Source organism: Scyliorhinus torazame, chromosome 6, assembly GCF_047496885.1.
Source record: "Scyliorhinus torazame isolate Kashiwa2021f chromosome 6, sScyTor2.1, whole genome shotgun sequence".
NCBI lineage: Eukaryota > Metazoa > Chordata > Chondrichthyes > Carcharhiniformes > Scyliorhinidae > Scyliorhinus > Scyliorhinus torazame.
Window position 1 is genome coordinate 182,104,500 of NC_092712.1, and position 24,141 is coordinate 182,128,640.

Consider the following 24,141-nt stretch of genomic DNA (forward strand, 5'->3'; position numbering starts at 1 on the left):
TTCAATACAGGGAGGGTTTAAACTAGTTCAGCAGGGGGTTGGGAACCTGAATTGTAGCTCCAGTATACAGGAGGATGAGAGTACTGAGGTCATGAGTATGGTTTCAAAGTTGCAGGAGTGTACCGGCAGGCAGGAAGGTGGTTTAAAGTGTGTCTACTTCAATGCCAGGAGCATCCGGAATAAGGTTGGTGAACTTGCGGCATGGGTTGGTTCCTGGGACTTCGATGTTGTGGCCATTTCGGAGACATGGATAGAGCAGGGACAGGAATGGTTGTTGCAGGTGCCGGGGTTTAGATATTTCAGTAAGCTCAGGGAAGGTGGTAAAAGAGGGGGAGGGATGGCATTGTTAGTCAAGGACAGTATTACGGTGGCAGAACGGACGTTTGATGAGGACTGGTCTACTGAGGTAGTATGGGCTGAGGTTAGAAACAGGAAAGGAGAGGTCACCCTGTTATGGGTTTTCTATAGGCCTCCGAAAAGTTCCAGAGATGTAGAGGAAAGGATTGAAAGATGATTCTGGATAGGAGCGAAAGTAACAGGGTAGTTGTTATGGGGGATTTTAACTTTCCAAATATTGACTGGAAACGCTATAGTTCGAGTGCTTTAGATGGGTCAGTTTTTGTCCAATGTGTGCAGGAGCGTTTCCTGACACAGTATGTAGATAGGCCAACGAGAGGCAAGGCCATAATGGATTTGGTACTGGGTAATGAACCAGGACAGGTGTTAGATTTGGAGGTAGGTGAGCACTTTGGTGATAGTGACCACAATTCGATAACATTTACTTTAGCGATGGAAAGGGATAGGTATATACCTCAGGGCAAGAGTTATAGCTGGGGGAAAGGCAATTATGATGCGATGAGGCAAGACTTAAGATGCATCGGATGGGGAGGGAAACTGCAGGGGATGGGCACAATTGAAACGTGGAGTTTGTTCAAGGAACAGCTACTGCGTGTCCTTGATAAGTATGTATCTGTCAGGCAGGGAGGAAGTGGTCGAGCGAGGGAACCGTGGTTTACTAAAGTAGTTGAATCACTTGTCAAGAGGAAGAAGAAGGAGGCTTATGTAAAGATGAGACATGAAGGTTCAGTTAGGGCGCTCGAGAGTTCCAAGTTATCTAGGAAGGACCTAAAGAGAGAGCTAAGAAGAGCCAGACGGGGATATGAGAAGTCCTTGGCAGGTAGGATCAAGGTTAACCCTAAAGCTTTCTATAGATATGGCAGGAATAAAAGAATGACTAGGGTAAGAGTAGGGCCAGTCAAGGACAGTAGTGGGAAGTTGTGCGTGGAGTCCGAGGAGATAGGAGAGGTGCTAAATGAAAAATTTTTGTCAGTATTCACACAGGAAAAAGACAATGTTGTCGAGGAGAATACTGCGATACAGGCAACTAGACTAGAAGGGCTTGAGGTTCATAAGGAGGAGGTGTTAGTAATTCTGGAAAGTGTGAAAATAGATAAGTCCCCTGGGCCGGATGGGATTTCTCCTAGGATTCTCTGGGAAGCTAGGGAGGAGATTGCTGAGCCTTTGGCTTTGATCTTTATGTCATAATTGTCTACAGGAATAGTGCCAGAAGACTGGAGGATAGCAAATGTTGTCCCCTTGTTCAAGAAGGGGAGTAGAGACAACCCCGGTAACTATAGACCAGTGAGCCTTATTGCTGTTGTGGGCAAAATCTTGGAAAGGTTTATAAGATAGGATGTATAATCATCTGGAAAGGAATAATTTGATTAGAGATAGTCAACACGGTTTTGTGAAGGGTAGGTCGTGCCTCACAAACCTTATTGAGTTCTTTGAGAAGGTGACCAAACAGGTGGACGAGGGTAAAGCAGTCGATGTGGTGTATATGGATTTCAGTGAAGCGTTTGATATGGTTCCCCACGGTAGGCTATTGCAGAAAGAAGACAAAGGTGATGGGAAATGTTCAGATTGGAGTCCAGTTACTAGTGGTGTACCAGAAGGATCTGTTTTGGGGCCACTGTTGTTTGTCATTTTTATAAATGACCTGGAGGAGGGCGTAGAAGGATGGGTGAGTAAATTTGCAGATGACACTAAAGTCGGTGGAGTTGTGGACAGTGCGGAAGGATGTTACAAGTTACAGAGGGACATAGATAAGCTGCAGAGCTGGGCTGAGAGGTGACAAATGGAGTTTAATGCAGAAAAATGTGAGGTGATTCATTTTGGAAGGAATAACAGGAAGACAGAGTACTGGGCTAATGGTAAGATTCTTGGTAGTGTAGATGAGCTGAGAGATCTCGGTGTCCATGTGCATAGATCCCTGAAAGTTGCCACCCAGGTTGAGAGGTTTGTTAAGAAGGCTTACGGTGTGTTCGCTTTTATTGGTAGAGGGATTGAGTTTCGGTCCTATGAGGTCATGTTGCAGCTGTACAAAACTCTGGTGTGGCCGCATTTGGAGTATTGCGTGCAATTCTGGTCGCCGCATTATAGGAAGGATGTGGAAGCATTGGAAAGAGTGCAGAGGAGATTTACCAGGATGTTGCCTGGTATGGAGGGAAGATCTTATGAGGGAAGGCTGAGGGACGTGAGGCTGAGACTGTTTTCGTTAGAGAGAAGAAGGTTATGAGGTGACTTAATTGAGGCATACAAGATGATCAGAGGATTAGATAGGTTGGACAGTGAGAGCCTTTTTTCTCGGATGGCGATGTCTAGCACGAGGGGACATAGCTTTAAATTGAGGGGAGATAGATATAGGACAGATGTCAGAGGTAGTTCTTTACTCAGAGAGTAGTAAGGGCGTGGAATGCCCTGCCTGCAACAATTGTGCACTCGCCAACATTAAGGGCATTTAAATGGCCATTGGATAAACACATGGATGATAAGGGAATAGTGTAGATGGGCTTTAGAGTGGTTTCAGAGGTCGGCGCAACATCGAGGGCCGAAGGGCCTGTACTGCGCTGTAATGTTTTATGTTCTATGTTCTAATGGAGACCCATGGAGCCAAAGTTAAACTATAAAATCATATCAATATCTCCGCAATTGACCTATTAACACGCTGAAATTGACAGCTGGCTTCTCTCCAGGGTCTTTGCCTCACAGTCAGCCTACGTGCTGCAGGCAAATACGGTGAGTTGGATCCAGCTTTCCAAAGTGCTCACATTTGACCAGGATTTCACACCCATCCATGTCTAAACGCATCCAATCACCCATATTAAAACTAACTTACAAAGATTGACCACGGTTGTTTGTGATAGAGTGCTGCAGCTGTAGCAGTAAATCTCCACTAGGGGATGCTCTCTCTCTGTGTTTCTTCTTTGGGAGCACAGTATCAATGGAAAAGAACACTTTCTTTTTATACAAGTGCATTAAAATGGTGCTCAGGAAAGAAACGAACTGCACTGAATCAAATCCCGATCTAATTCAAGCCTTTCCCAAATACCAGATAGTTCCTAACGTCAAAAGTCAGTCTGAAAACCTGTTTGTGCAATGTGGTTGAATTCACTGTGCCAGCACAAAATAGGAACTGCACATTGAAAGTGTACAACTCCAATCCAGCAGCAGAATTCCCTGTACTGGGCCGTTTACATGGCAGATACTTGAGCATTCCCCAACCTTGCATCCACATCACACCCACACAGTCACCTTGGCCAACATCAATCAATAAAAGCCAACAGCAAAATCCTTAGCTCAACAACTTTATCCAGCAGTACATTTATAATATCAGAAAAACAGAACTAATCATTCTCATGCATCTTCTTAGTTCCTGTATTGCAGGTGCCTTTCCCTCTCCTAATGCCCCTGGGCAGTGCCACCCCAGTAGATGCAACTTGGCTGTTGTAAGGCTCCTGACCTTCACTGAGGGAATGGCTTTGCAGGATGTCCTCAGGCTTTTATAGGTCTCGAGGGTTCAGTTTTCAACTGCACCACTTTGGCACACATGGCAGCCGTTTGGGCTGGCTGGCGAGTGAGAGGCAGCAGCAAGAGCATTGGTAGAACAACAATGAGGGGAGCATGAATGCTCCAACCCTGTGAGGGTCCTCCATTGCGGCTGTGCCACTCTCGTGATGTAACAGCTCAGCAATCTGCTGAAGCACAGATTAGTGGACTGCGGTAAGAGCCTGTATGTTCCTCTGAGCACTAAGATATGCACCCATGATGGCAAGAATCTAAGCCTGCAGAGCATAAGTGTGAATCACATGACCCCTGTCTGAGCTTCTACGGCAGAACTGAGATATCGGGAGGGCACCCCCTCTGCTAAAGTGGAGGCTAAGTGGAGGCTGAGACAGCGCCTGAGACAGATGCTCTACCATGGGTTGGTTGGGCATGTTGTTGGGTGGAACTGCCTTTGCTAAAGATTCTGTATTCTTGGAGACTGAAGGTTCTATGATTGCCATACTTACACCAGATCTGACGGTGTCAAGCACAGTGTTTTAATGCTAGGATCATTGACGCAATAGAGATGCCTAGCTTACTTTCCTAAGCTCCCTGCTGGCATTACTAAGTGCTGTCCATAATTTATTTATCTTCGAGTACAAACAAATTAGTGATAACAGCAGAAGACAAGCAGGACACAATAGTTACAACACATGGTATGAATAACAGATACAGAGAGAGAAAGTCAAGACACTGAGAAGGGAGGCTCAACATGGAACATTATTCTATCAATAGCCAAATCAATGGCAGCAAAAAGCAAAAAAAATACCATAGATGTTGGAGTATAAGTCGACCTTTAAAGCCTTGAAAAATCCCTCCAAAAATAGTGGTTGACTTATACACTAATATAAAAAGTAAACCACACAACCATGGGTGTGTGGGCAGTCACCATTTTGAAATGTCTTGGTATCTTATGCAAACAGTGGGCTTATCTTAAACTCTGTGCATCTTCAAAACACGGTCCATATTGCCCCCTTGATCCCTTGTGCCCAGTTTTAAACTTCTGATCAGCAAAACATGCCTTTGTGGCTCGGAAAAATTTAGGCCGCTACCAGTGTGAATATAGTGTGTTGGGACTGGAAAGGTGGTTGACTTATGTTGAATATATGCAAAAACATGGGACTGGATTCTCTGATTTTGAGGCTATGTCCCCACGCCGGCGTGGGGACGGTGGTGTTTTACGACAGAAAAGATGGCGTAAAGCGACGACCGAGGGCCACCGATCCTCCATTTGGCTGGGGCCTAGCAGCCGAGCAGCATAGAACACCAGGCTCCAGCTGCCGATTATGGCCCGGAGAATTGCCGGGTCCGTGGCCACGCACGCGTACGGCGGTGGCCTGCAGCGGCCGCGCCGTGGACCCAGCCTGCAAAATAGTGCCCCCCCCTTTGACTGGCGCACGCGCCCCAGACCACCCCCAACAGTGCCCCCAACCCCAGGGAAAGACCCCCTGCCCGCGGATCGGCCCTCTCCCGACTGTGATGGCATTGGACTGAGTCCGCAGCCGCCACGCCGAGTTCCTAACGGATGAGACCATGAGTGACCGACGCCGTTGGGAACTCAGCCGGTCGGGGATGGAGCATCGGGGGGGTGGGCCTCAGGCAATGGATGAGGTGGGTATGTTAGGTTTTGGTATGTTGGTTTTTTGTGTGTCATCTGCTGTGGATTATGGATTTTGTTGAAAAATGTATTGTAAAATTGGAAATCGTCAATAAAAATATTTTTTTTAAAAGGAAATAATTGGCCGCTTTAGAGGGGGCGGGGCATCACGAAGATGGCGCCACCCCCAATTTGGTCGTGGACTGGGATTCTCAGGCCTATCGCCGACCGCGATTTCCGCATCACCGACCGGAGAATCCCGCCCATGATCTTTGGGTCGGAAAAATTGGGTTGCCAAATACGCTGGGTTGATGTACTCAGCCTTTATAGTAATCTTGAAATTCTTCCTATTGGTACAGTAATGCACACAATGGCCTGTATGAATGTGGCATTTTCAAACACCAAATGCATTCTCCAATCGCGATGGGATAGATTTATCATATTTTCATCTTCTGTATGACAAATAGAAAGAGAGTTCATTCCATTTCAAGGTGTTGATTCAAGGATACCTGGTAATGAGAAGTAGAACATTGTTGTGGAAAAATCAACCACTTGGTGAGTCAAACTTGCTGTGTTCAATCAGTGCAGTTTATTGTGACACGAAGCTTCGGGAGAAAGCGTACGTACCACACGGTACGGTAGCCAGCCTTTCACGTGATTTGAATGGCAGTCATTCATTTTATACTTTGGGTTCACAATGAGCCCAGATACAAAACAATTATCACCTTGTTATCTTTAAACAGCCACTTCGGGTTCACAATGAGCCCAGATACAAAACAATTATCACCTTGTTATCTTTAAACAACCACTTCGGGTTCACAATGAGCCCAGATACAAAACAATTATCACCTTATTATCTTTAAACATTTTATAGATTGTACATCGCTATTTATAAGCGTCTTGCCATTTACACATGGTTATAGTTAAAGAAGTTTTACAGGTTACAGGTAGCAGCAGGAAAGCAGTATTGATTGTCCCTTTGTTTTAGGAAATGGCCCAAGACATTCGTATTAGCATATCATTGTGTAGACCTTGGCTGAAGTCAGCTTTATTCAAGTGGTGTCCCACATTTATGTATTTCTTAATCTTCCTGTCTGGCTCCCTTTGTCCTGGATCTGTTCCTATCTGTCCCACTGGCACCCCGCTGGGCTCCAGGCATCAGTTATGTCTGCTTTATTCTCTGTGTCTCCATCTTATGTGTCAGGCAGCCATCTTCTGTGCCAAGTGCCCTTCTGAACCATTTCCTACTTCAACATGAATAGCCAATTGTTGTGCCCTTCCATTTATGGTACATCAAAAGTCAGATAATAGAACAGCCCTTCAGTTTTTGCTTTTATTTTGATCGCAGTCATCAAACAATCAGCTCTTATTATTTTTTAAAAACAGAAAAATTTATAGTTCTTTCAGCCTGTCAATGCCAGCCAAAATGGGTTCTGTTTGAATTCAGCACCTTTCCCATTCCCCCACCAGCAAAAGTGGGGTCTGTCAGAAATAAGGGCCGGGACCCTTGGTCACCCAACAAAATCGAGGAGCTGGGTGGAGACGAAGACCTCCACCCTGGCAGAATTCACCTCCAGGCAATCAGTGAAGTGAAGAAATGGACATTCCCATCTGCAGCCTGGTGAGTCCGACACCCCCAAAATGGCCACTTGAGGTCATGGCTCTATTTCGATTTTCAGAATCGCCGACAAGGTGTTGAAGAAGGAGGCCCAAAAGCTTACGAGTTTGGGGCAAGACTAGAACATATGTGTGTGATTAGACGGCCAACCGGAACACTGCGCACACCTATCTTCTACCTCTGGAAAAAAAACACTCAATCTAGCTTTAGACAGGTGTGCCCTGTGCACCACCTTAAACTGGATTAGACCAAGCTGGGCACCTGGAGATGTGGAGTTCACCCTATGCAGTGCCTCACTCCACACCTCCTCATCCACTATATGCCCCAGCTCCCTCTCCCACTTCGCCTTCATTCCATCTGCCAAGTCCGAATCCTCAGATGCAATTCGTCCATAAATACCAGATCTGCTACCCTCTTCTGACTCCTGTGAAAATATCCTTTCCAACAGAGACACCCAAGGTGCCTCGGGAAATGTTGGGAAGGATACCTGCACAAAATTCCATAGAGTACCTGAGGTACCCAAATTCCTTGAGGTACTTGAATGAGTTCCCTCCCCACCCCCGCCAAGTTCAAACTTCGCCGACAATTCCTCCAAGCTGGCAAACCTTCCTTTATAAACAAATCCCCAAATATCTCCAGCCCCTTCCTTTACCACACCCCAAACATGACATCCAATCTCGAGGGTTCAAATAAATGATTGGCACAGATAGGGGCTAGCTTCGACATGGCTCCAAGCTTAAAATGCTGCCTGAATTGTCTCCATGTCGTTAAAGTAGACACGACCAGCTGGTTCGAGGAGTACCTAGCTGGAGAAAACGGAAGCGAGGCCGTCACCAATGACCCCAGACTGGACTCCCTGCACATTCTTTCTTCTATCTGTCCCCATATGGAATGTAGGTCACTGCACCACCCCAGTACCTTCTCAGCATTGGCTGTAATAATAACTATAAAGCAAATTCAGCAATGCCAAGCACCCTGACCACCTGTCTCGGAGTCTTGCCCGCCCATATGAAGGACAAAATCAACCTATTACCCCTCCCACAGAAAGATTTAGGGAGGAAGATGGGGAGACATTGAAACAAAAACAAAAACTTTGGAAGAGTATTAATTTTAGTCGAAAAAACTCTGCCCACCAGGGACAGAGGAAGGTTGTCCCACTTTTGCAGATCTGACTTAACCTTGTCCACCAGACTCGCAAAGTTCAATTTATGCAATCGGGCCCAATCAGTGGCCACCCGGACTCCCAGATATTTGAAGCTAGAGCTGGCCAAGCAAAAACGCAACACCCCCAAGTTGGCTCCCCTCCCCGGAAGTTTTAAGTGAAAAACATTTACTCTTTTTAAGATTCAGCTGGTAGCCCGCAAATGAATGGCATGGTGGCACAATGTTTAGCACTGCTGCCTCACAGCACCATGGACTCGGGTTCAATTATGGCATTGGCTCACAGTCTGTGTGGAGTTTGTATGTTTTCACGTGTTTGCGTGGGTTACCTCCGGGTGCTCCAGTTTCCTCCCACATTCCAAAGATGTGGAGGTTAGGCAGATTGACCATTCTAAATTGACCCTTAGTATCCAGGGATGTGTAGGTTGGGCTGTGGGGTTACTGGATAGGACTGGAGTGGGCCTAGTTGGAGTGCCTATTTGAAGGGTCGGTGCAGATTCATTGGGCTGAACAGCCTTCTTCTGCATTGTAGGGATTCTATGAACCAAAGCTCCTCAATAACTCCATTATGTCACCCATAGTGAGGACCAGGTCGGTAACATGTAGCAGCAGGTTGTCCGCATATAGGGACACCCTATGACCCATTCCCCTTTTTATCCCCTTCCACTTACTCAAAGCTATGCTAAGGGCTCAATCCAGTAAGAGGGGAGACATCAGACACCCCTGTCTAGTCCCTCTTTTCAAATGGAAGTACCCCAAACTCAAAATATTGGTACAAACACTGACCAAGCGGGCCCTATACAACAACTGTACCCATGAAATCAACTTTGGCCCTGGACCGAACCTCTCCAAAGCTTCAAACAGATACCTTAACTCCACGCTGGTGACTGCTCTCTCAGCATCTAACGACACAATCACATCCTGTGCTGTCTCCTCAGAGGGGGAGAGAACCACATTCAACAGTCTCCGATAATTGGCTGACAACTGCCGTCCCTTGACAAACCCTGTCTGATCTTCAGGGAGACAGGGTTCCAGCCTTACCACCAATACCTTAGTCAGTACCTTGGCATCCACATTTAGCAGCGAGATAGGCCGGTATGATTAGCACTTCGTTGGGTCCTTATCTTTTTCAACAGCAGTGAGATGGAGGATCTAAAGCCTCAAATGCCATGTTGACTTTGTCTGAGGTGGAAACTAAACCACTTGAATCCTTAACCTGAAGATTCTCCCAAGAGGCCACCTGCCACCTCAGCTGATGAGCTAACAAATGGCTGGCCTTCTTCCCATACTCATATCCTTGAATGCTGCAACTGTCTCACCGCCTTCTCCGTACACAACAAATCAAACTGAGTCTGTAGCTTTCTCCTGCTCGGCAGGAGCTCCAGAGTACTGTTACACAAGTACCTGCAGTCCATCTCCAAGATTTCATCCACCAACCTCTGCCGTTCCACCCTTACCTCCCTCTGTATATGCACCTTGGGTGGTATAATCTCTCTCCTCATCACCACCTTCAAAGCCGCCCAAAGCGTGGAGGACGAGACAGAATCATTCCTATTGAATTCCACCAATGGCCTTGGACATGCGCCCAAAAACCCAAATCCGCCAATAACCCGACATCTAAACTCTCCGGTGGGCTCTGAACAGGGCGCAACTACAAAACCAAATCCAACAGATGTGGAGAATGAGCCGAACATTCTGCCTTCTTCACCCAAGGGAGAAGAGACCTACCAAGCAGAAAAAGGTCGATCCTGAAATACACCTTATGTACTGGGGAGAAGAACAAGAATTTATTACCCCTCCATGGATCTGGCTCCTCCCGCCTCCACCGGCCCCCGCCCCCCCTACCCCCCTGCTCCATAAACGCTCGTGATGTGCTGATGTGTTGGGTGTTCTGGATCACAAACAGGTCACCAACACTGGAAGTGGTGCAACTCTATTTTATTATAAGGTTAACCAGATTAACATATTGAACTGTGGGTAAATGCAATACCAGCTTTAACTGTTGACCCTTGCCTAGTCCTAACCTGGTGATGCACTCAGCACATGGTGAATGTCTGTGTTGCAGGCTGTGAGCTCTGTGCTCCGAGCTGGCTGCTACTAGAATGAGCAGGAACTCCCCTGTCCCCTGTCTTTATTGTGCGTGTGCTCTCACTGGTGATTGGCTGCGGTGTTATGTATGCTGATTGGTCTCATTGCATGTCCATCAGTGTGTGTGTGTGTGTGTCTGCACTATGATATACTGGTGTATATTATGACATCCCCCCTTTTACATAAAGAATATGTGCCTGCGTGACAATAAATATTGTGTAGTGAATGTACCTGACTATGTGTGTGTGCGTGTTATTTACATGACTATGTACATGAGGCTAATCTATTTACAAGGGAAGGTGCCTGGTGCCGAGAAATAGGGTGTCACACCAACAACGAAATGAACAGAATATACAAACTACTGGAACGATGAAACAGGATAACAGAACAGATCAAAGAGTCCAACATCGTAAAACTCATAAGTCAAGTCTCTGAGGTGGGCGACGAATTCTGGTTGACCGCCTCAAGGGTGGGTCAGGAGCCACCGGCTGAGGAATGGGCTGGGCCACGGCAGAGTGAGGAGGATGCAGAGTATTCGGAATCTCCACATAGTCCAGGTTGGGGACAACAGGAGGGCGTGGCACCAGTGGAGGATCACGTAGCGAGCGTGGAACGAGACGAAAGGCACGCCGATTGCGGCGGCGAATGGAACCATCTGGCAGACGAACCAGGAACGAGCGGGGAGACACCTGCCAAAGAGCCACAGCAGTTGCAGACCAGCCACCCTCCGGAAGATGTCATCCGGCATCAGAGCAGGGAGATCAGTCGCCGAGCGTCATGCGCCGCATGAGACTGTTGCATCCGCTGAAGGAACGGAACGTGGTCGAGGTCTGACATGTGAATGGACGGCACCGTGGTCCTGAGGGTGCGACCCATGAGCAGCTGGGCTGGCGACAGGCCTGTGGAGAGTGGGGCCGAACGATAGGCCAGCAAGGCGAGGTAGAAGTCGGATCCTGCATCGGCAGCCTTGCAGAAGAGCCATTTGACGATGTGGGTGCCCTTCTCCGCTTTGCCATTGGATAGGGGGTGCAGGGGACTGGATGTCACATGCACAAAGATGTGCCTGCTGGCAAAGTTGGACCATTCCTGGCTCGCGAAGCAGGGCCATTGTCCGACATCACAGTGAGTGGGATGCCGTGACGAGCAAAGGTCTCCTTGCAGGCACGGATGACCGCCGATGATGTGATGTCATGCAGGTGTACGACCTCCGGGTAGTTTGAAAAATAGTTGACAATCAGAACATAATCCCTGCCGAGCGCATGGAACAGGTCGACGCCGACCTTGGACAAAGGGGATGTGACCAACTCATGGGGCTGGAGGGTCTCACGTGGTTGGGCCGGCTTGAACCGCTGACAGATGGGGCATTTGAGCACTGTGTTGGCGATGTCGTCATTGATGCCGGGCCAGTACACAGCCTCTCGGGCCCTCCGTCGGCACTTCTCCACGCCAAGATGGCCCTCGTGTAGCTGTTCCAAAACGAGCTGGCGCATGCTGTGCGGGATCACGATGCGGTCCAGCTACAGGAGGACACCATCGTCTACTGCCAGATCGTCTCTGATATTGTAGAACTGCAGGCATTGGCCCTTGAGCCACCCGTCCGTCATGTGGCACATGACACGCTGTAGTAGGGGGTCAGCCGCAATCTCGCGGCGAATGTGGATAAGGCGTTCATCCGTGGCCAGCAGGTTGGAGGCCGTGAAGGCCACATGAGTGTCAACCTGACAGACAAACCCCTCTGGGTCACACGGGGTGTTGACTGCCCTGGGCAGAGCGTCGGCTATGATCAGGTGCTTGCCCGGGGTGTATAGGAACTGGAAACCGTACCGCCGGAGTTTAAGCAGAATGCGCTGGAGGCGAGGGGTCATATCATTCAAGTCTTTTTGTATAATGTTGACCAGCAGGCGATGGTCGGTCTCGACAGTGAATTGGGGGAGGCCGTACACGTAATCATGAAATTTGTCGACCCCAGTCAACAGGCCCAGGCACTCCTTTTCGTTCTGCGCGTAGCGCCGTTCCGTGGGGGTCATGGCACGTGATGCATATGCAACGGGGGCCCATGATGAGGCCACATCGCGTTGCAGGAGCACCTCCCAATACCGGATTGGCTGGCATCCGTTAAAATTTTTGTTTCCTTCGTGGGATCCAAAAATGGCGATACTGGGGCCGTGTTAAGCTTTGTCTTAAGCTCCTCCCATTCGCGCTCGTAGGTGGGAAGCCATTGGAAGTCTGTCATCTTCCTGACCAGGTTCCGGAGCGCTGTGGTATGGGAGGCGAGGTTGGGGATGAACTTCCGCAGGAAGTTGACCATGCCCAAAAATCGGAGGGCCGCCTTCTTATCCGCTGGCTTCTGCATGGCCGTGATGGCTGCCGCCTTATCCGCATCCGGCCGCACACCCAACCGGGAGATGTGGTCCCCTAGGAACTTGAGTTCCGTCTGGCCGAAGGAACATTTGGCTCTGTTGAGGCGAAGGCCTTGGTCCCGTATTCGTTTGAAAACGCGCTGGAGGCGACTGATATGTTCCTGCGGGGTGGTGGACCAAATGATGATGTCGTCAACATGATGACGCGCACACCCTCAATGTCCTCCATCATTTGCTCCATGATCCGATGGAATACTTCTGATGCCGATATAATCCCAAACGGCATCCTGTTGTAGCAGTATCTGCCAAACGGGGTATTAAAGGTACACAGCTTTCTGCTGGACCTGTCTCGTTGAATTTGCCAGAATCCTTTCGAGGCGTCAAGTTTGGTGAAGGTGTTGGCCCGAGCCATCTCGCACGTGATCTCCTCGCGCTTGGGGATAGGGTAATGCTCCCTCATTATGTTGCTATTCAGATCCTTTGGGTCAATGCAGATCCGGAGCTCGCCGGAAGGCTTCTTTACGCACACCATGGAACTGACCCAGTCGGTTGGTTCCGTCACTCTGGAGAGCACTCCTTGGTCCTGGAGATCCTGCAGCTGCTGCTTGAGGCGGTCCTTGAGGAGTGCTGGGACTCTGCGAGGTGTATGAACCACAGGCGTGGCGTCTTGTTTGAGCAGGATTTTGTAAGTGTATGGAAGCGTGCCCATGCCTTCGAAAACGTCGCGGTGCTGGTCGATGATGGCATTGAGTTGCTCCCTGAAGTCCGCATCCTGGAAGGCAGACGTGTCCACTGGAGAGAGTGTACTCGTTGAACGAGGTTTAGGAGTTTGCACGCCTGTGCGCCTAGCAGAGAGTCCTTTGAGGAGCCCACGATCTCGAAGGGAAGGATAGCTTTTCGCGAGTCATGCGTCACTTCGAGTTGGCATGAACCGGTAGCAGGAACGACGTTGCCAGTGTAGTCCACTAGTTGGCAGGTCGACGGAAGAATGGTTCGTTTAACCCCAAGGGTCTGAAAGGCTGACCACGCTAGGAGATTAGCGGAAGCACCAGTGTCCAGGCGGAATCGTATCTGGGATCGGTTGACCATCAGGGTGGCACACCACTCGTCGTCTGGATCAATGCTGTGCACCGACAGCGGCTGGTGGTTTTGATTCGAGGACAGCCTGTTCTTTGTTATAACAGCGACTGGAAAAGGCTTCCTCGGGTCGTCGGTGTCATTGGTCTGCGGGAAGTCGGAATCGGACTCGGTTTGGGGGTAGGTAACTGCTTGTTGCAGGGTTCTTCGGAGGTTTATTTCATTTCCTGGTTCAATTTGAGGCATTGTGCTGTCATTCCAGGTGAAGGAAGGTTGTTTTACAGCTTTAAAAGATTTTTTCTTTGATTTGGGACGTTTCTCCTTTAAATGGGCGTAGTCCGGGGCCTCTGACGTCATGACGCGCGTGACATAGCACATAGGAGGCATTTGCACATGCGCAGATCGCGGTTCCTTTACTGATGGCCATTTTCATGATTGTGCATGTGCGGCTTCGCGCAACTGCGCAAGTGCAGTCCCTTTAGAAAGATGGCCACCGACCAAAATCGTTCTCTGCTCCGGGATTTCGGCTTCGCGGTGAGTACTGGCACTTCTCTTACCTTTTCTTCCTGGTTGGAGTGTGTTTTCCTCACAGTATTTGCCGAATTTGTCCAGGGCTGCCTGGAAGTCGCTCCTGTTTTGCCCCTTGGAGAACTTGAATTTTTAAAAGATTTCTTCTGCTCTGGCACCGGGGATGGTGAGGAGAAGCTCTGTATTTTCAGGATCGGCCAGGTCTTCTAGTTCGGCTGCCAGCACGAAGATTTCAAACTTTTGCCGGAATGCCCGCCAGTTTTCGCGGAGATTGCTGTGGTACTGGAGCTGCTGCGGAATCCGGATCTTGAACATCTTGCCTGGGTATCGTTGCTGGTTATCACTGTACGCTGAGGTGCCGGCGATGCGGAGCAGCGGAGGTGGATTGATGTTCTCCATACTTCAGGATGCCGGAATGTTGATTAGTTGCAGGTGGGTCTCAGAAGTGCTAGTATGCAACCACTCCTTGTACCATGATGTGTTGGCTGTTCTGGATCACAAACAGGTCACCAACACTGGAAGTGGTGCAACTCTATTTTATTATAAGGTTAACTATATTAACATACTTGAACTGTGGGTAAATGCAATATCAGCTTTAACTGTTGACCCTTGCCTAGTCCTAACCAGGTGATGCACTCAGCACATGGTGAATGTCTGTGTTGCAGGCTGTGAGCTCTGTGCTCCGAGCTGGCTGCTACTAGAATGAGCGGGAACTCTCCTGTCCCCTGTCTTTATAGTGCGTGTGCTCTCACTGGTGATTGGCTGCGGTGTTGTGTATGCTGATTGGTCCCACTGCATGTCCATCAGTGTGTGTGTCTTCACCATGATATACTGGTGTATATTATGACAGCTAGCAGGTTCTTTTCACCCATGCTCCTTTACAGCTTCTGAAGTCCTCCCCAACCTCTCATGGACAGGACCCAGCACCTCCTCAATCAACTTACTGAGAGTATCAATGCCACTCTCCATTGCCTCTCAATATGTTTTTCCAGCTGCTTGTCAAACTCTGTGGCCAGCACTCCGTTAGCCACAACTGCTGGAGTCCCTGCTGCCATCTTCGCTGCTGAGACTTGACGCGAAGCCTCCGAGTCAGTTGAGGAATTTCTACCCGCAGACCTCTTAGTTGTGGTTTTTTTGATATATTTCCACACTAGGGGCCCTATACTTTCTTATAGGAAGAGATTAACCACCAAAAACCCCGGGAACCAGGCAAAAAAGGACAAAACAAAACAAGTATCCTGGCAGGAGCTACGTAATGCATAACCTCCTCCTACATGCCACCACCAAAAGTCTCTCCCTGCCAATTATTTTCAACAAATACATTTCATCCACATATAGTCAGTTTTTCACGCGTACGAGGGGAACTATAAACAATCAGAACATCATTGTCTATTACTTTATAGGCTGCATTTTACAATGTGGCTATGAATGAAGAGCCTTACTTCAGGCCACATATATATGAGGAACAGTTACGCTGCTCACAATTTTTCATCCTTTAAAGTTAATGGATAGAATTAATAACAACTAAACACAGAAAAATCAATGGGAGCACACCAACAACTTCCTGACATATAAGGCTGACAGCTTTGACTCCAGGTGGTTGTATGCATTCGGCAAAGTCACCTTTTATATTAAATATCTTCAAAGCTTCAATGTAATTTAGAATCAGAATAATTTAATGGACATTTCAAGATAACTAAAAACAAAGTTGTGGTGCCATATTTGTTTTAAACCACTGCGCCTTACTTTTTGCTTATAAATTTACAGGTCATGTAAAAGGCAATCACCCACAGACCAGAATGTACATTTACAAAATTCAAAGTTAGCATTAAGCATTCACAATTTTTCTAAGAAGAAATGAGGGTGAGGACATGCCTCACTGACAAATACGCAATCAGAACATCAGCACAATTTGCCAACGTGCACAACTGCCAAGTGAGGCACCTTGGTGTGGCACACATTCTGAAAATACACTTTGATGAGTAAAGCTGCCTCTTTCAAAATTAGCCGTTCATCTGGTTAAGGTAATAAGTAACTGATCTGTACACATCATCATGATAGCATCCAGCCTGCACACGGTTAACTGATCAAAACTGCCTCTGGGTAGGAATTCTCTGGCTGTTGGGATTCTCTTTTCCCGTTAGCAGCACATCCCTGCCCACAGGCTTCCCAATGGGGGGATGGATTCAATGGAAAATCCCATTGACAAGCGGCGAAAAGATAGAATCCCACCTCCAGCGAACGGCGCACCGCTGAGAAACAAACAGCTGGAGGACAGGAGTATCCAGCCCCTGGTTTCTGCTTCTGATCAATATACAATGACTATAATAAGAGCAAATTACTGCGGACACTGGAATCTGAAACAAAAACTGAAAATGCTGGGCAATCTCAGCAAGTCTGACAGCATCTGGAGAGAGAGAAGGGAGCTAACGTTTTGAGTCTAGGTGACTTTGACAAAGAGTCATCCAGACTCGAAACGTTAGCTCCCTTTTCTCTCCACAGATGCTGTCAGACCTGCTGAGATTGTCCAGTATTTCCTGTTTTTATTCTAATGACTTGTTGGAAGTGGATTTATTATGTGGATATTGGGTAGAGACAGATTATGCTTGGCTGTGAAGGGCACTGGGGTCAAGCAGCCTGCTGTTACTCGCTATCAAAGCTCACATTGTCAAAGGCACTTGGACAAAATACCAGAGGGCAACTGAGAGCTGTGGAACCATATCGCAATGACAAAGGACTGTCTTCAGGAGGGAGGAAGTTGAAAATCATTTGCATGATGAAAATGCATGTTTCTAAATATATGTACTCTTATATATTTTAATGCAAAAGCTAGAAATGTTAATATTGTTCTGGCAAACAGATGGGTAGATCAAAAACATTTCAAGTTTATTCTAAGCAGTCAAGATGCTTATCACTGATAAACAACACTGTTCATGGATATTCCCGAATGCCATCTCTCAATTGATTGCCATGGCTTCAGCAGACGATCAGCAGCAGCTCCATTTACACTTCATTTCCCAGTTTCACAGAACTGCTGCTAAAACTCTAGAAAAATCCAGGCTTACAACATCCAAAAACTTTATTGTAGACAAAGTTAATATTATGCACATTATACATACACTCCAGCTTGTCCTCAGGACGTCCTCCTTCCAGTAACGATAGGTAGCAAACAATATCCTTCAACTGAACTATTTCTGACTCATCGGTGCTGCCAAGGGAAGATGTCACTGAAGGAGATGGGACTCCTTGCATCATCTGCAGCTCACTCTTTGTTTCAGAGTTCTTGAGTCCTGAAGGAAATGAAACATGGCTTTTCAAATAACTTTAACAGATGCAAGCTTTTCTTCACTAATTCACTGGGGACAAAGTCATTTAGTGGCTTTTCAAGTGCCCACACATTTTATATTCAAGATAGCAGTAGCAAAAATAATGTGCATTTCAAATGTTCGATTATTAAAAAATTGAGAACTGATCATATCGATAAATTTGCTGTTAAAATTATTAAGACAGCTGAACACTAATTGAGCCGGAAATTTTGCATCAGTTTGTATAGTCTCTCCAGAATGCAATCAATTACCTCGCTGACCCCAACTTGCCTGACACTCTGACTAATTTTGGGAAAATTCCACCCCACATTTCAGCAGTTCAATTGCGTAAGCTGTTCACCCACAATTTATGCTTATTTTACAAGTTCACTGGTTGGGCAGGTTGCACTCCGCTCAGAGTGTCTCCCCCTGTAGAATGTCTACCCCGCCCCACACTCAAAGTGTCTCCCCCCCCAGAGTGTCTCTCCCGCCCCCCCCCCCCCCCCCCCCCGCCCCACCCGCCTCAGAGCGTCTGATATTTCAAACTGGGTAAAATTCTTCGAAAATAATATCAGTGCAATTTTCACGAAATTGTAATTTTTTATGCAAAATGCACAACTCATCTTTAAAGCTAGTTGAGTTTTGAGTTGTCCAAGATCCATCCACTATTTGTCGTGACTCCCAGCATTTTATTGAACGTTTCCCACAATTTGGTCTGTGTACATGAACTCAACATACAATACATTTGTATTGTGATAAACCCTAAAAATGGGCAACAGCATTTTGATTTTCTAAATGGGAACAAATGCAAAGAGGTAAAAGATAAGGGTAAAGTCGCCATAGTCCCAGATGACTATAGGCTGCTTTCCCCTTTGAGGGGGGGGCCTTCAATAATGCATTAGCACAGAAAATAGACCACAATTAGAGTATTTGTTTTGCATTTTTTGGTCACTGCATTATAGAAAGAACATTAAAACACGTGCTGAACAAACTATGAATAACCAGGATGATGCCTGAGTTGGAAACTGGTACGACTATATGAACAAGGATAGGCCATTCAGCCCCTTAAGCTTGTTCTGCCATTTGCTATGATCTGATCGCAACCTCAAATCTGTATCCCGCAAGCCCCCAATAACCTATCACCCCACAGGCTTATCAAGAATTTATCCACCTATGTGTTAAAAATATTCTGAGACTCTGCTACCAACACCATTTCAGGAAGAGAGTTCAAAAGACCTATGACATTCTGAGTGAAATTATTTCACCTTAACACCATTTTAACCCATTTAGACCACCAGTTCTAGATCTTCCCACAAGTGCAGAGGCAGATTTACAGTTTGTGCAGCCTCGTGCTCAGCTTTACACCCACCCTCGCCTTCCCTGGGGTCTGGAACCGAAGTCCATCCCTTGCATACACTTTCTCTTCCCCCACTTCTCATTCACACTCCCTCTTCCCCTCCCCCCCCCCCCCCACCCCTCATACACTCTCTCTTCCCCCTCACCCTTAGTTCACACTCTCGCTTCCCTCTATTCCTCGCACACACACTCACTTCCCTTAACCCTCATGCACACTCGTGTTTCTCCCCACCTCTCATTCCCACTCACTCTTCCCCCCACCTCTCAAACATGCACACTCTCTTCCCAGATCCTTCTCACACACTCGCTCTCCTCCTCATCCCTCGTTCACACACTCTCTTCCCCACACACTTCATGCACTGTCTCTCTCTTACTTCCATTCCTCGTACACACTTTCTCTTTCCCCCACCCCTCATTCACACACTCTCTTCCCTTCCCATCCCTTGTGCACACTCTTTCATCCTCCGCACCCTTTGTTCACACTCTCTCTTCCTCCAAATCCTCATTCCTCACACACATCCTCGTCCCCCACCTCTCATGCACACTTGTTCTTCTCTCCATCTCTTATTCACACTCTTTTTTCTCCACACACACTTAGTCTTCCCCCACCCCCCGTTCACATTCTCTCTTTCTCTCTCCCCCTGCCACCCCGCCCCCCTCCCCCCGACTCCTCTTCCCACACCCTTCGTACACACTCGGTCTTCTTCATACCCGTCGTTCATACTCTCTCTTGCCCACACACTTCATGCACTCTGACTCTTCCCCCCCCACGCCATATACACATTTACTCTTTTCTCCCACCCGTCACAGACTCTCTCTCCTCCCCTCTCCTATACTCTCTCTCTTCACCCCACCTCTCGTTCACGCCCTCTCTTCCCCTCCACCCCTCACACACACACTCTCTTCCCCCACCCCTCATACACATTCTCTCTCCCCCCACCGCTTGCGCACACTCTCCCTCTCCCCACCCCTCGCACACACTTTGATTTTGACAGGGTGAATGAGAAAAGATTATTTTCTCTGGTTCAGGAATCAGCGACGAGGGGCATTTATTTAAAATTGACCTGAGGAGAAAAATTTGGAGATATTTCTTTGCACACAGTTGTTAGAGCCTGGAATGCTTTGCTACTGAGATTCATTAATGCGCAGAGTAGTACATTCTTAAGGAAATGTGAATAATAATTTAAAGCAGAGGACAGGCTGACGGGAGGGAGGAGATAATCTTTAGCTTCGCTCCCTGAGTGATAAACCATTTGAGGTGATCTCCCGTCCAATTTTAATTTCTGTCACAAACACTGAAAATTAAAATCAAGTGGATTCTATAATGATGGACAAAAAAGTTTGACACAGAAGAGCTGAAGCTGAAAATTAGCCCTGGAGCTATGTGGAGGGAGGAACTGCGGAACTAGTTTGGATTGCTCTTCAAAATATCAGAGACACAATAAACCGAACAGCTTCCTGGGCTTAGAATTCTATGGTTTGAGAGAAAGTCCTGAGGATGTGGAAGGAGCGATATAAAACAGCAAGGTTCTTATTCACATCCAAACCAATAGTCCAACTCTAATATTACTGACAACCCATATCATGCGTGCCAGAGGTCTAGAGAATACCCAATGCAATGACTCTTTGCAAAAATGAAGGTAGGACTAATGCAGGTAAAAGTTAGTGTAATTCCTGTGCCAGGCTACCCTTGAGAGTTTCACAAATTATGAGACCTCTTAAAAGTTTTCCATATTGACTTTTCGGAAGGCCCCTGAGACCAGTGGTGCTTTGGGAGCAGTGATTTGAGACATAGTTCTTCCTGGCTGTAACTCACTCACCCTTCTTTCATTTTTAATAAACTGCATTATTTGAAGCCTTTTCCTCCATGAGATTCATGTAGGTCCCAAAAATAATGATGAAGCATAATTTCCTGCTATTTGGGCCAGGAGGGGGCATTGGAATGGGATCAAAGGAAACCCTGTGGGTGCTGAGACTCTTGAGCAGCTCAATGAAGGAATTTTATTTCGTAATGTCTACACGACTACTGTAGAGTTTTTGTTTGACTTGTTTCCATTCTTTTGATTTTTCTCCTTTAAATATTTTTATGAAAATAATTTGGCAGCAATTTATTTTCTCTCTTTCAAATAAATTTCTTAGCAATAATATTTTGCATACATTGCCAAGTGTCAGCCTTTACTCATTCAGGACCATTCTTGCCTATAAGTCAAATGATCGATCAGTGCTTTCCTCACTCCAGAGATCTGAGCATGCATTTACATTGAAGTTCAGTATAGAATTGCTGCAGTATTGCTTAGTCTTTTGTGTTCATGTGCTGGGCCCCATGTCAGGGATGGTAACGTTTATGGAGTTTCCTCTTCCTTGGCCACCGCCATTTACGTGTGAGAGTTACAAATGTTAATTAGTTACTAAACTCCAGATAGCCCCTTTTAAATTATTTTCAGCTTTTGTTTTTCATTCCAATGTGACCTATTTGTCATTAATTCCAGGCATCACGATCTGGGCGGCATGGTAGCACAGTGGTCAGCACTGTTGCTTCACAGCACCAGGGTCCCAGGTTCGATTCCCGGCTTGGGTCACTGTCAGTGCAGAGTCTGCACGTCCTCCCTGTGTCTGCATGGGTTTCCTCAGGGTGCTCCGGTTTCCTCCCGCAAGTCCCTAAAGACGTGGGGCTGGATTCTCCATTATTGGGATTATCTCCCCATGCCAGAGTCAAAACAGAGCGGTTTTACGCCAGAAAAACTGGCATCAAAGGGACACGAATTCTTAGCCCTGCAGGGGGCTGGCAGCGACCCAGAGTAGATTTTGCAGCTTTTGCTGCAGATATGGGCCCCCACACGTCCAGGTCGGAGGCAGCGCATGCACACGGCAGCGGCCACGCTCTATGGTGGACTCGGACCGCGGACTTGGACCCTCAACTCCCAGACGAGTATCCCGACCGGCTGGAGCACATTAGTTCCACGATGTCGGGACTTCGGCCGGTCAGGGGCGGAGGATGGCGGAGCGGGCCTCTGGCAATGGCCCCACTTAGGTCCCAGGAGGCGCGGTGTACTCCCTAAGTGCGCCACTTTTCAGGGCCCTCAGAATCGAGGAACCGGCGCCGGTCCCAATTTCTTGCTGGAACATGGATTCTCCGCCCCTGCACGGCCGCGATTTCGGCGTTGGGATGCGGAGAATCCAGCCCTTGCTATTAGGTGAACTGGAAATTCTGAATTCTCCCTCAGTGTACCCGAACAGGCGCCGGAATGTGGCGACTGGGGGATTTTCACGGTAACTTCACTGCAGTGTTAATTTAGCCTACTTGTGACAATAAAGATTATTATTATTAATTATTACTATTCTCGAACAGTTACACTGGGCAAACTTAGCCAAATGCCTTTTGAAAATCCAAGTAGAATATAGAAACTAGAGCACTTTATCCCAAAAACTTTATCTCGTCAAAGAATTCCTGAACATTTGTGAGGCATGATTCACTTCTTTCAAGTAGGTGCTGACGATTCTTTACAGTCTTCTGCTAAAAGAAAAACCAGAATTTGTGGAATAATATATTTCAGCACAATTTATATCATATTATGCGATTACAAATAATATATTTTCTTGAAGGCAGCACTTGTTTTAACGTTCATTATATTTTAATCTGGAGTTTCAGTCAAATGGACGTCAAATCCTTTGGGCTTTTCCTCTCAGTAACAACTTCCACCAATGGTTTCCATTCACTGCAAATAAAAACCAGGAATGAGAAATAGAAATCCTGAACTTGTCCTATTGCCAAGAATGCTCTGTTAATGGAACATACTTTTGATTCGTAGTTTTGTAACAATTCAGTTTTTCAAAACCCTGAATAGCTTGATTTATTAAGACAGTTAGTAACCGAGTTAAACATACCAGAATTAAAAAAAGATACTTAGGTCTGGAATTTTATTCAATGACCTCTTCCTGAAAAAATATGCGGATGGGGGCTAAACAATTACAGGGGCAGGTATGTGCAACCTAGTTGAACAGTCAACAAAGAAAATTGCTAAAATCAGACATGACAAATGGCTACTTAGGCAAGGTAACCAGAGAACATAAAACCACAACCCAGAATGGAGTCAGTATCTTCAGGAGAGGTGGGTAGAAAGGAGGGAACTGGTGAAAAAGTCTGGAATAAAAAACATGTTTTACCCCAGCACGTTTTGATTTACAGTCTGCGGGACAGCATTCATATGCAGAACTAATATAAAACATTTCAAGCTTTGTTTATTGCACTTTAAATTCTACATCTTACTTGGTCACATATTATGCTGTAGAAAGTCTGTTTATCTTTATCAATTACTTTAAACTATCTTCAGTTTACTTGCAAGCCCAGCTGCAGTCAGTATTAATCAACGCTGTGCAGAGGAAACTTGTTGAAAACCTTTTAAACCGAAAAGAAAATGCCGAGTTATTTAAATGTTCAAAATAATGACAAGCACCTCTCCCTAGTTCCAAAGTGAGCAGTGCCTCGTATATTTCAATAGACCACGGGGAGGTCATGCTGAGAAAGGTGACTGGGTTAGCATGTGCAAAGAAAATGTGAAGGTGAGTTAAGATATTGTGCCAATGAAATTGGACAGGGCCTGAAAATAGGCACGGTATCCAAATGTATCATGAACCCGCGCCTGCTGCTTTGTATGATAGTTGCGTGCAACCAGCATGAAATGCACTACTGAGTGACATGCAACACTCTGCAGGGGCCCCAAGTTTGTGTAATACTATCACCACTTAAAGCCAGCCTGCACTAATTAAAGCCAGGCTGCACCTCTAAGAGGTGCTGGAACTGGTAACACAAGAAAGTGTCAGCAAGAAGATCATTGAGTTGTGGCAGAACAGGCCTGACAGCATATTCCGAGACTCTCTGACACGGCATCGAATCCCTTGGTGGAGTAGGCGGACATGAAAGGTCCTCTATCCACAGTAGGTCAGGGGCTCCTCCATTCAAATGGTGCAAAGGCAGTGGGACCAGATTGCTGCGGTGGGCAATACCAGGCATCTGGCCCCTGAGGATGTGGATGCATAACCACAAGACATTTAATGAGCTTACACGAATGGTCAAGGTCAGTAAATTCATCTTCAAATGCCACATTCCAAAAAACTGCATCACTAGATTCACAAACTGCTCAATACACAACAGCCCCATCACTCACT

General features: G+C 46.9%; 1 protein-coding gene across 3 annotated transcripts in view; it reads right to left on the minus strand.

The window, feature by feature from the left end:
- Window positions 1–24,141, minus strand: part of dgkb (diacylglycerol kinase, beta) — a 1,346,936-nt gene that overhangs the window by 932,053 nt on the left and 390,742 nt on the right. For all 3 annotated transcript variants that reach the window (XM_072509150.1, XM_072509148.1, XM_072509149.1), the window contains one exon: window positions 17,434–17,604. In XM_072509150.1, coding sequence (XP_072365251.1) covers window positions 17,434–17,604 — 171 coding nt within the window. The remainder of the gene's footprint in view (window positions 1–17,433; window positions 17,605–24,141) is intronic.